Consider the following 12,599-nt stretch of genomic DNA (forward strand, 5'->3'; position numbering starts at 1 on the left):
CTTTTCTACTCAAAATCTTTTCAATTCAATCCACAAACAATGGAAAAGAATCAACCATTTAAATAAGCACAGGGACACTGATATTGTTTATATGTAAAAGTAACATCATTTATATGTTAACAACAACTTTTAAGGCCAGTTAGGGACTGAGATAAGTTTACTAGGCCTTCTTTATATGGAGATGCCATACTTAAAAGTTCTCTTTTGTGAAGTCCAAATATCACTCCACAATGATTTCATTACTTCCTAATCTGTCATTTAAAGGAACTGACAGGTTAATGTCTTTGTGACCTATTTCTCCCCAAAATGCCTTCCAAGACCAAAAGTTTAAATGAAGAAAACCCACTTCCTATAATCTTTTTGAGGAAATAAGACCCTTCAAAGTAGAATAAACATGGGACTTCCCTGCTGGCATGGTGGTTAAGAATCCACCTGCCAGTGCAGGGGATATGGGTTTGATTGCTGGTCTGGCAAGATCCCACATGTTGTGGAGCGACTAAGCCTGTGCGCCACAACTACTGAAGCCCATGCGCCTAGAGCCCGTGCTTTGCAACAAGAGAAGCCACCGCAATAAGAAGCCTGTGCACCGCAACGAAGAGTGGCCCCTGCTCGCCTCAACTAGAGAAAGCCCACGTGCAGCAACAAAGACCCAACACAGCCAAAAACAAACAAATTTATTAAAAACAAACAAACTAGAATACTAGTTTTAACATTTGTAATTAACAACTGAAAATCTCACTTTTTCTCTCAAAGGGTTAGGTTAAAATTAACAGTGCTGGCCAAAGTTTCTAAATTCTGCCTCATCAAAGAAACAGTGGCTTCTTTAAAAAAGTGGGCTTATTTCTGTTAAGCTAAAAGGATCTTTAAATTATAGGTAATAGGTAACTGGTATACAATAGCAGCAGCTGGGATTTAGATTTCAGGCCTCTTTTCAGAGTCTGATTTAGTAAATATCACCTTCTTTTTAAATATGTGATCTAGCAACAAAACAGCAGTTATCTTTCATAAGCTTAGCAATTCTCTTTGGAGCACTAGAAGATACCCTTAAGTATGACCTAGATAGTAAGAACTATATGGCTTACTTCTTAGATTAACACTGCTTGTGCATCTTCTGGGCAAAGGGCCCTAACAATATTCTGTCTATCCTTTTGGAAGAGAACATGGTAGAAGATGGGGATAACTGAGTCTAGGGGAGAAATAAATGCAAGTCTTCTTTGCATTTGGGAGCTGAGCTGGTTAACATCCATCTTAAATTAAATCGACACCTTAGTTTGTCTGGGCCTTACTGACCGTCCTCTACACTCAACAGAGTAAATGTAAGCCAGTATTCTGCTGGGTGCTGACAGGGAGAAAGTAGTCCTTGGGAAGGAGTAGTGAAGATGGAGCCTTAAACAACCAACATTTAAAACACTAAATGTAGGGACTTCCCTGGTGGTGCACTGGTTAAGAATCCGCCTGCCAATGCAGGGGACATGGATTCAAGCCCTGGTCCGGGAAGATCCCACAGGTCATGGAGCAACTAAGCCCATGCGCCACAACTACTGAGCCTGTGCTCTAGAGCCCATGTGCCACAACTACTGAGCCCGCGTGCCACAACTACTGATGCCATGTGCCTAGAGCCCGTGCTCCGCAACAAGAGAAGCCACAGCAATGAGAAGACCGCGTATGGCAACGAAGAGTAGCCCCTGCTCGCTGCAGCTAGAAAAAGCCTGCGCGCAGCAATGAAGACACAACGCAGACAAAAATAAATATATTTATATATATATAAAAAATATTAAACATAATCTATTCTTTTATGGGCCTCTTAAGGGCAACTACTTAAGATTTAAGCGAGTAAAGTATAAACCAAATGAACCCACTCCCCCTAGCACTACTGTGCATTAATTTGTGTTATATTTTTCAGTGTGTCATCCGATTACTGTTTTTCAAGATTTTTAGCAAGCCTACCTGTAGCAGCTTCTCTCCCCTCTTCTAATTTGCTGTGGTGGAGAAACCAGATATCCAAGCTTGTTGGAACTGTGTGGAAAGAAGGATAAAATAGGCTTGAGTATTACACACACCTTTTCGTGTGTAGACTTTAATATACCTATTTTAACTATTTTGAAAACTTTTCCTTACTCCCTGATCCTGATTCTTAAACTTGTTTCAGACAGAGATATGAGCAAGTGTTATATTTACTTAAAATTAAATATTCTTTCTGATTAACATATCATAAACAATTAAGTTTCAATATATATTTTACGTAATGTTGTATTCTAATTAGCATTCTATAAGTTACTCTATGAACTTATTGTTATAGAAAAGGAAAAGAGCTCTTTTATCTGCTGGACACTATGCAGAGGCATTTGACATGTGAGGTAAGTAGCACCATTTCAATTCTACAGATGAGGCAATGAAAGCTGAGAAGTAGAATCACACACCCATTGTCATATAGCTAGCAAATGCAGGAGCTGGGACTCAAACCCAGGTCTGTCTCCAAATCCTGTGTTCTTTCTACTGATATATTCTGCTAGTCTCTCAACTAACATACTTTTTCTATAAGAAGTTTGGTTTATCTTTCAAACAAAAAGATTAAAGTTTTAGAATATAAGCCAGTTTACATAAATATATGAGCCCATTTATATGGGTTACATAAACAGAAATAATTGTATAAAAACAATAAATAAATCTGATTTTTAATGCCATAGAACATCCTACAGAAGATCAAAGTTCTTAGTACTTCAGGGTAGAAAATCATACCCTAAAGAATTTTTTGTTTTTTCTTCTGGGAGACGGAAGGATTTATTACTTGCACCAAGTAAGGAGAACACCAGGGATCATTCACAAAGCAGTGTCTCCCACACCCTATAGATTTTAATATGCAATAAAATTTCATTAACATAGCTAGTCAAAATGAGAAATTTTGTGTTTGGTAGACTTTAATCTTATTATGTGTTTATTTACTCAAATCAAAAACATTCAAATTAAAGAGGAAAGTTTAATCTACTAGCATAATAACTGATTCAGTATTTAAAATATTCTTTCAAGTAATTCTTATCTGTTCATTAACTGAGATTCTGCCAAGATGACCATTTGTTAAGTCATAAAAGTAAAAAGAATTTACATGAGTTTACATCTTATTATTACAGAAAAGAATTACTCATTTTTTAAGAAGAATTCTCCATAGAGTCTTGAATTTGTGACATTTTACATAAAAACTGTGTTAACATGGCATATAAAAGAGGAGTTTACAATAAAAGACACTCAGCACACACTGCTTAGACTGTAATTTCCATTATCACGTTTGAAAGCAATCATCTGAAGATTATTTGAGACATATACTTACTGTTCCCAACCTGGTCGACCACCACCTGGACGAGCAGTGTTTATTCTTACTGGGCCTTGGAAACAAAAATAAACAAAACCAATAAGTAAATATAAAATTACAGGTTAAATAAAGTTATAATTATTTTTTAAGGAAAAAAGTTCAAACCAAAATGATTTTACTCACCAGTTGTGGGGATCAATTGTCCATGCAATAATGACTGTCCAAGCAAAGATGGGGTTCCAAGTACAGGCACCTGGTAACCCTTTAGGAAAAACACAAAAAAGTATAGTTAAAAAAACAAAACAAAAAACTCTACTGTAATAATAATAATAAAAAAAAATCTCCAAATTTAAAAGCCAGTGAAACTTACCTTCTCTTCCATAAGGGCAGTAATTGCAATTGAAGAGGCTCCCTTTGAATGTTCAGATGCAAGCGCTGCAGCTGGCAGTATTTTATTATCAGAATCCCTAGATAATAATATAATTTACAATACATTAAAAAGTCACCAGAAATGGAGGATTAAAGCTACAAACTTCCAGTTATATATGATAAATAAGTAATTGGGACATAATGTACAACTATAGCTAACACAGCTGTACGGTATATAGGAAAGCATAGATCCTGAGTTCTATGCTTTAGAACTATGCTCAGAGCATAGATCCTGAGTTCTCATCACAAGGGAAAAATTTTTTTTTCCTTTTTATTGTATTTACACAAGAAGACAGACGTTAGCTGAACCTACTGTGGTAATTATTTCACAATATATGTTAAGTCAAATCACTGTACTGTATGCCTTCAACTTATACAGTGACGTATGTCAATTATTTCTCGATAAAACTGGAAAAAAATAGGCAATATTTTCCATATTTTTGAAAAAAAAATTCCATGTTACAAAGATTTGAGTCGTATTTAAGAGGCCTCTATATATAATACTTGCAAGGTTTGAAAAATAATAGACCTGAAGAAAATGTCTGCATTACACAAATATTCTTATTTTGGGAATACATAATCTGTGATAATAGGATTATAAAGTTTACTTCCGCATGTAATGAGTAAAAATTATCAAAGGAAAAAAAAGAGTAAAAATCACGCTTTGTTGGGGTTTCCCTGGTGGCGCAGTGGTTGAGAGTCCGCCGGCCAATGTAGGGGACAGGGGTTCGTGCCCTGGTCTGGGAGGATCCCACATGCCATGGAGCGGCTGGGCCCGTGGGCCATGGCCGCTGAGCCTGCGCATCCGGAGCCTGTGCTCCGCAACGGAGAGACCACAACAGTGAGAGGCCCGCGTACCACAAAAAAAAAGAAAGAAAAAAAGAAAAAAAAAAATCACATCTTGTTATTGTTTATCCATCACAGTTGCATTAAGATGAGTTACGGGCTTCCCTGGTGGCACAGTGGTTGCGAGTCCACCTGCCAATGCAGGGGATGCGGGTTCGTGCCCCGGTCCGGAAGGATCCCACATGTCGCGGAGTGGCTGGGCCTGTGGGCCATGGTCGCTAAGCCGGCGCGTCCGGAGCCTGTGCTCCGCAATGGGAGAGGCCACGGCGGTGAGAGGCCCGCGTACCGCAAAAAAAAAAAAAAAAAAAAAAATGAGTTACATCAAAGATGATGAAAACTTCTGGGGAAAGTGAGAGAGGACTGGACTTTTGACGAGTTCTTCATATGTAAGTGAAATGTAAAATGAAGAAGCCTCCTTAACAAGTACAATCTATGGTAGATATGCTATAAATTGTTTCAGTTTTAAGACTAGTAAAAAAAAAAAAAAACCTTGAGACAAAATAAATAAAGGATTAAGAGTAAATTCTACTTCCACCTCTACTACTAAATCAAAAGGGTAACCTTAGATAAGTCAATGAACTCTCTGGGCCTTATTCCCGCTATTAATCAAATAAAAGGCTGAACTAGGTAAGTGGGATTTAAAAAAAAATTTTATTTTATTCAAGTATAGTTGATTTATAATGTTCTGTTAATTTCTGCTGTACAGCAAAATGATTCAGTTATACATATATATACATTCTTTTTCACATTTATTTCCATTATGGTTTATTACACGATATTGAATATATAGTTCCCTGTGCTATACAGCAGGACCTTGTTTATCCATCCTATATATACTTTGCAGGGATTTCTTAAATATTCTTGTAAAGGTCCTACTCCTAAAGATTTTGTTTCTGGGAAAAAACCCCTGGCATCTATTTTTTAAAAGCTGGTTGATTTTTTAAGACTTTATGAGCCATTGGACTATAAAGGTCCCTTTCATTTCAGGAGTGGTAGGATTTAAATGAGTTTTCACTACTCTCCTACGTAATTATGCTCCAAAACAATTATTTCTGACCTCTCTACTTCTACCAGTATTTCATCCCCTTTCTCTATTTATCCAAATTGTTCTTAGTTCTGCTGAAGTCTACTGTTTTCTAATACCACCATAAGAGGTGACCATAAGTGACCTCTCCCTCTTGTGAACTGCAGAGCTGTTATGGGCTATTATTCAACATCTAATGTGACTTGCTGGCAATGTGTATAGTTTTTGACCTTGGGATGCTTAATAATTTGCAAATTAATCTCCTTCATTTGTCTGTTCCTCCAGTAAAACTTAGCCATTTCTTTCTTTCTTTTTTTAAAAATTTGGCTGCATCGTGTGGCTTGTGGGATCTTAGCTCCCCAACCAGGGATCGAACATGAGCCCCAGCTGTGCAAGCGCCAAGTCCTAACCACTGGACTGCCAGGGAATTCCCAAAGACTAGGTCATTTCTTACAAGTCACCCACCTTACTGAGCACAGTGGGATGCAACAGACTGAAGGTCACTAAAACAACTGTTAAAGCAATATACAATAAAAAAAAAACTACATCACTGATCTCACTTGTTTCCTAACAGTGAGAAATACATAGACTTACCGAAAAGGTCCATCTGATTTTTCTGGGTGGACTGATATGGAGACTGTTGCAGTTATATCAGGTACAGGGGCTGGGGTAGAAGATGGATGTCCAGGCACAGGAGGGGCCAAGGAAGACTGATTAGAGGTTAATGAAGATATTGATGGAGCCGGGTGAGTTGATGAAGATGTCACTGGAATCATCAGAGGATCTTGTTGTCTTGATATTGGAGTTCTCATCAGAGGTTGTAGGTTCCGCTGAATGAGTGGTCTTGGAGGTGGTATTGGAGGTGGGGGTGGAGGTAACTGTTTTCTTAGTCTTTTCGTATAACCAGTTTCATTTTTGAAGTTATTAACAGCCTACGGACACCAAACATAAAAATGCAGAAAAATGTAATGTAGTATTTACTCAAGTACGGTTAAATCAATTAAAAGATTTTTAAAAAATTTTTATAAAAAGTGATACAAATATAGCTACCTGTCGTAAGAACTTATTGGCAATTAAAGCATCAGGAGAGACATCATTCTGATGACACGTTGGACATGTATGTTCATCTGATTCCAAGAGAGCTGTCCTTATACCTATATATAAGATTTTAAATATTAACAAAAGCATAGTTAGGAACCGAGTTTTTACTGAATGAATTAAAAAGACAGTTTACATGTGTTCAGTTACATTACTGTTTTCCAAGCACACATCACTAACCATTTCTATTCTTAGATTAAGACATTTAAAAGTAAAATTTCTCACCTGATAGCACTCCTCTGCTCTAACCTCTCTCTACCTTAGAAACAGAAGTAATGGATATAAGCTAAACAAACATTTAAACTGAGAGAAAAGATGCTCTTTCCCAAATACCATTCTCTTTGTTTAGCTAGTAATCGGAATATTATAGGGAAAAAAAAAAAAGTCTAGAAAGAGACAAAAACATTATATGGCTAATATAGGGCTTTTAAAAAAGCATCACTTGGGAATTCCCTGGTGGTCCAGTGGTTAGGACTCTGCACTTTCACTGCTGAGGGCCCGGGTTCAATCCCTGGTAGGGGAACTAAGATCCCACAAGGTATGTGGTGCTAAGAAAAAAAGCATCACTAGAAAAGGGCATTATAAATAACAGAAGCATTATTCAGGCAAAGAAATCAGAGACATCTATAGCACAGCAGGTAAGAACCAATACTAAATTATAGATGCACTGACTATGCTTCAGTGTTGCAAAAAAATCCAATCATAAGTGGTCTGTTAAATTCAAGACGCACTCTGAAACAAGTCTTAAGTGACCTCTTCTTGACTTTGGTCTTCACTGAAGAGGCCCCATAAAAAAGATGTGTATTCCAAAACTACCTTTTTTTTTGTGGCCGTGTGACCAGGGATCAAACCTGCATCCCCTGCAGTAGAAGTGTGGAATCTTAACCACTGGACTGCCAGGGAAGTCCCCCCAAACTATCTTTAGAAATGATAAAGACCAGAGCAGGACTGAGCAATGAAATTTTCAGATGACATCATTTTCAACTGGGTAAGAAGGGACAAACTTAAGATAAGTGGCAGAAAAAAATCAAGTGCTAATAGAATATAAATGACTCAAGACAAAAGTCACAAGTAACCCCCTGGCAAATGTTGGGTAATATCTTTACAGAGTAGTTCTCAATCACACTTAAGAATTTTAGAATAAGCTATTTTTCACATTCCTAGAAAGGGACTTAGATATCATTTAAAAGTACTTCTGGAATATCTAAAGCCCAAAAGGCTTTTACATTTCTGTATACCATTTAAAACACAGAGGAAATAAAAATCCTACATTTTATAAAACCTCAGTAAAGTCACCGTGATGAAGGTAAAGAAGGTGGTCAATTCTAATATTTAAAAGGACAAAGAGGTTGTTGGTTTTTTTTTTTTAAAAAAAAGTAGCAACAAAGTTATTAAATGCTCATTGATTAATTTATCAATAACTCATATTTTATTATTAAAATATACAATATTGCTAACAGCCTTTCCAAGGAAATACACATACTCTAAATTATGTATTGTCAAAGATTCAACATTTCTTACATTCATCACAATAACTGTTTCCACAGCACGGAATGACAACAGCATCAGTCATAATATCTTTGCAGATGAGACACAACAATTCATCTGGGATAGGATCATCTTCTTCTGAAGATGATGATGGTTCCTCTGGTAAAAAAGGTGGTTTTTCTTTTTTTCCAATTGCATATGCTTCTCTGTAAAAGGAAGTTTTAGTGTTTTAACATTGTTAAGGCAAAGTATTTCCAAAAAAATTTATATATTCTACTATACCATAATGGGTACTTATAGTTCAGTACAATGTCAAATCAGTTTACATTAAGTGTGTACCTCCCAAAATAAGGGAGAAGTTATGAACATCCTCCCCTGAACAAAAACATATAAAACAAAATCCTAAACAAGTATAACAAAAAAGAAAAAAAATGCTATCAAAGTGGCTAAAAGGATCTTCGAATCTGTAACTCTAAGAACTGAGAGCCAGAGAAGTAGAGCGACACAATCAGTGCCACAAAGTTATATTTATATGGGTGGCAGAGACGGGATTTGAGCTTAAGCTATGACAATACCCTAATCACTATTTTCTTTACTACCATGTTTCTTGGGGGAAAAAAATTGTTTTTTCTTCCTCCATAGTCTAACAGTCCCCAAAACCTGTGAAGGTACTAATGTGAATACCACAATATGGGAAACTAAAATTGGAACTGACATTACACAATTAAGGGGGATAATTCAAGGGAAATATGTCACTAATCACACCAGTAATTAATAGCCAGAATTAGACTTCAAAACAGTGGTCTACTATACTTAACATTAAGAGAGATTAATCTATTTATAGTCAATTAAGAAATATTCATAAAAAAAAGAAAGAAATATTCATGACTTAAATATTTAGAATATGTGTAAAAAATTTAAAGGAACACCTCACTAGATATTTGGAGGTCCATTTTTCATAGACATGTACTTTGCAGAAATGTTGGGTATTAAATACATTAAATATAAAAAACCAAAATATTCTATTCTCAGACTTATCACCACTGCTTCCAACACCCTCATCTTCTCTGTAATCAGGCACATTTGTAAAACACAGGAATTCTCAGAGAAATCCTTTCTGTTTCATTCAGGAACAGTGTGTTCATCTCAATGCTAAAATGAAAGAATCTCATCTGGACAGAGCAGGGTACCTTAGGTGTGTTATTTGTGTTGCAGTTGCTCCATAGACATCACCACGATTCCAGAAATATGTATCAATTTGCTTATGCCCCATTGTTCCCAATTTGTGAAAGAGGAGTCTCCCACTGCCCAAGAGAGAAAAGAAAAAAAAAAAAAAAAAAAAAAAAGAGGAGAAGAGAAGATAGAAAAAGAAACAGAAGAAGAGTCTAAGTTGCTTATCAGTGGTGTTAGTGGAGAGGGTGAAGTTTCATTTAAAATATTTGGGTTCCCATTTTCCCCAGTATTTGCTGTGTGTTTGGCACAAATGGGCTTTTGTATTTCAGTATTCAAAAGCAATGAAGTTAATTATTAGTAGGGGTTCACAGGTGATGTTAATTTTTCCAACACAAATTTCTATTTAAATACTTTTATATCTACATATTATATTAATATGTAGCCGTCTGCTCTTAAATTGTGTCTGTAAAGGTCGTCAATTTCAACCTAAAGCTGTTTGGAATCATGTATGAAATGTCTGAATTAGAAACAGCGTAACAACAAACTGCTCTAAGATGAACCACAAAAACACAGGATGGTAGACTGATAAAAAATAGATGGGAGTGAAGTTGAGAAAGTGAGCAGGGTTGGGAGTTCAGGAAAACATTAATTCTTACCTATGAACTAAAACAATGTATTTACTCAAAAACAATGTATTTACCTACTCAAAAACACAATCTTTTTTCAGTATCATTCTGTAAGCATAGCCATTTTCATCATCCTTACCTGCTCACATCTGACAATATAGCATGAAGCTGAGGAAAACTGTTCTTAATATACATTTTGTCACTAAGAACATGGACATCTATTCTCTAAATTGATGTTTCTCAAGGTATGCCCTAAGGATCCCCTAAACTCACAATCTCCTCGAGGACTTGTTAAAAAATGCAGACTCGGAGTCTCAACATATAATCCCTGGGGGCGGGGCAGGGTACCCAGGTTGTTTAACACACTTTTGTAAGAGATTCTTATGCACGATTAAGTTAGCGAACCATATTCCAAAGAACACTTAATATTGTGTTTTATATTGTGAGAGTTTACAACTGTTGATGGTAATCAAAAAGGTAATTAAATGTATTAATAAAAGCATATAAAATGGGAAGTTATCTAGTTGAACTATGCCTCTAGGTTTACTGTCTATTCATTTCATTAAAAATTGGCTCATAAGATAAAACCTGAAAACACATTAAAAATAAGCATTAAGGTATAGCTTATAGAGCTATAGCTGATCTGAACTAATGGTTTATAAAATAAACCACACTTCAGAATCTTAAGACTCACACAGTATATCCAAACTTATTCAAGATACCTCAGCATTTCCTTTAATCTTGGCACTTAAATTTGCCTTGATATCTTGCAGAACTTTTATTCTTAAGCCTCCTGCTTCTCAGAAAGTTTAAGATACTTGTCTTGTTCTTTTAAAGGATGCAAACAGCATATAAGACTATGTGGGAGTATGTATGTGAATGAGGAAGAAAGCAGGGAATGACAGAAAAAGAAAAATTAGAAGACCACAAGGGAAGTGGCACTCACTGGCAGCAAAAAACCCCAAATCCATTTTAAATTTGCTTTAAATGGAGCAGACTGCAGCCTCTCATTCTTAACACAGAAATGCAACATGTGGAAACTAAGTCTTGGTATACAACGTTCATAAGGAATCCAAGCAGCCAACTTACAAGCCCAAGATTAAATAAAACACTATCACCTGGACTGACTGTAGTCTCCATAGATCATACCTAATTTGAATACTTACGCATCTATAGTTGGTATTGCATATTTTCCAGTGTTGGTAAGCATTGCACCTTTCATGTTAGGATCTTTCACCTCCATCATAAAACTTCTGGGAATTCCAGTGCTCTTTTTAATCCTAGGGCCAGATTCAAAGTTCTTATCCTATATGTATGGGAAAGGAGAGAGGAGGAAGAGATAAAGCAGTTAGCTTTATTTAGTATTAGCTAACACGCAGTGCTATCATATATGATCTCATTTAATCCTCACAACAGCCATGTGAGGCAAGTACTATTATTACCTCCATTTCACAGAGAAGAAAGAACAGGCTTGGAGAAATCAAGTAACTTGCTCACTCAGTAGCAGTGTCAAGATTTGAAGCCTGGCAGTTTGGCTCTAAAAGCTATGCTCATTTGCCATTGTAATAGAGAAGGCAGTATTTACCAAGAAAAATAATATGGCTAAGAAAAAATTTTAAGAAAAATAAGGTGCATCATAGCTTCTACTTTGAACTTACCCCATTTGTTGGGCAATTCTTAATATAATGGCCGGGTTTACCACAACGGAAACAAGTATAAGATGGAGGTGGTGGACCTAGAGGTTTCTTCATGTAACTGAAAGGGGAAAAAAAAATTACATGTACACAAAGACTTGAAAAAAATGCTTCTGATATTGGGGGGGGGACCCCACCCCAAGGTACCTATTAGTATGAAGTATTTATGAACTTACTTGACTGGGTCGTATTCATGGCCAGATTGCGACATCATTGCTTTAATTTTATCTTCTTCAGAAGCATTGGCTTCAGCCAGATTGGCAGTCTGTTTAACAGGTAATTATTTGACACACACATTAGAAACACATTTAAGACCACACAGCCAAAGACAACACCACTCATCCTGTAAAGAGCAGTATCTAATCTTGCATAAAAAGTTATTTACAAGTATAACCTAGAAGATGCACTGGGAGTTCGTTAGGTCATTACATGATGTTTGGGTGTCTATGGTGCTGAAGAAAGTCTTTCTGGGGGCACTCAAACCTTAGACCCTGTTTGTACCTTAAAGATTTGCATACTACTCTTCTAAGAGTTAAAAACTGAGACTAAGCTAGGAGAGAAACACTTGATGTTTTTAAGTCTTAAAAATAGTTCAAGTGTCACAGCATTAAGCATCAAATGTCAAGCATATAACTTGGAGGTAGGGTTGGGGGTAGAACAATTGAACATATTATGCAGCAGATACTACAAGTCAGAAGGCTCTTTAGGTAGTGGTATCAAATTTCAAACTAAGTGCAAAGCACATGCACTGAGCATTCAAATTTTAAATCCAACTCTGCAAAGATTTATGAACTTTAAGGTATTACATACAATAGTCTAGATATAAGCAGGGTCTAAGGGAGTGAGTCCTAGTAACTTGAATCTTCAAGCATCTAGCACTCATATCAGCCATTCATTAGGTTTTAGCTTTACAT

General features: G+C 36.3%; 1 protein-coding gene across 2 annotated transcripts in view; it reads right to left on the reverse strand.

Moving 5' to 3' along the window:
* Window positions 1–12,599, reverse strand: part of RBBP6 (RB binding protein 6, ubiquitin ligase) — a 33,112-nt gene that overhangs the window by 5,667 nt on the left and 14,846 nt on the right. For both annotated transcript variants that reach the window (XM_060120144.1, XM_060120143.1), the window contains exons 5-14: window positions 11,862–11,950; window positions 11,650–11,746; window positions 11,158–11,297; window positions 8,226–8,398; window positions 6,657–6,760; window positions 6,201–6,538; window positions 3,678–3,774; window positions 3,491–3,569; window positions 3,326–3,380; window positions 1,948–2,016 (exon numbers count right to left, since the gene is read on the reverse strand). In XM_060120144.1, coding sequence (XP_059976127.1) covers window positions 1,948–2,016; window positions 3,326–3,380; window positions 3,491–3,569; window positions 3,678–3,774; window positions 6,201–6,538; window positions 6,657–6,760; window positions 8,226–8,398; window positions 11,158–11,297; window positions 11,650–11,746; window positions 11,862–11,950 — 1,241 coding nt within the window. The remainder of the gene's footprint in view (window positions 1–1,947; window positions 2,017–3,325; window positions 3,381–3,490; window positions 3,570–3,677; window positions 3,775–6,200; window positions 6,539–6,656; window positions 6,761–8,225; window positions 8,399–11,157; window positions 11,298–11,649; window positions 11,747–11,861; window positions 11,951–12,599) is intronic.

This window comes from Mesoplodon densirostris, chromosome 16 (genome assembly GCF_025265405.1).
Source record: "Mesoplodon densirostris isolate mMesDen1 chromosome 16, mMesDen1 primary haplotype, whole genome shotgun sequence".
NCBI lineage: Eukaryota > Metazoa > Chordata > Mammalia > Artiodactyla > Ziphiidae > Mesoplodon > Mesoplodon densirostris.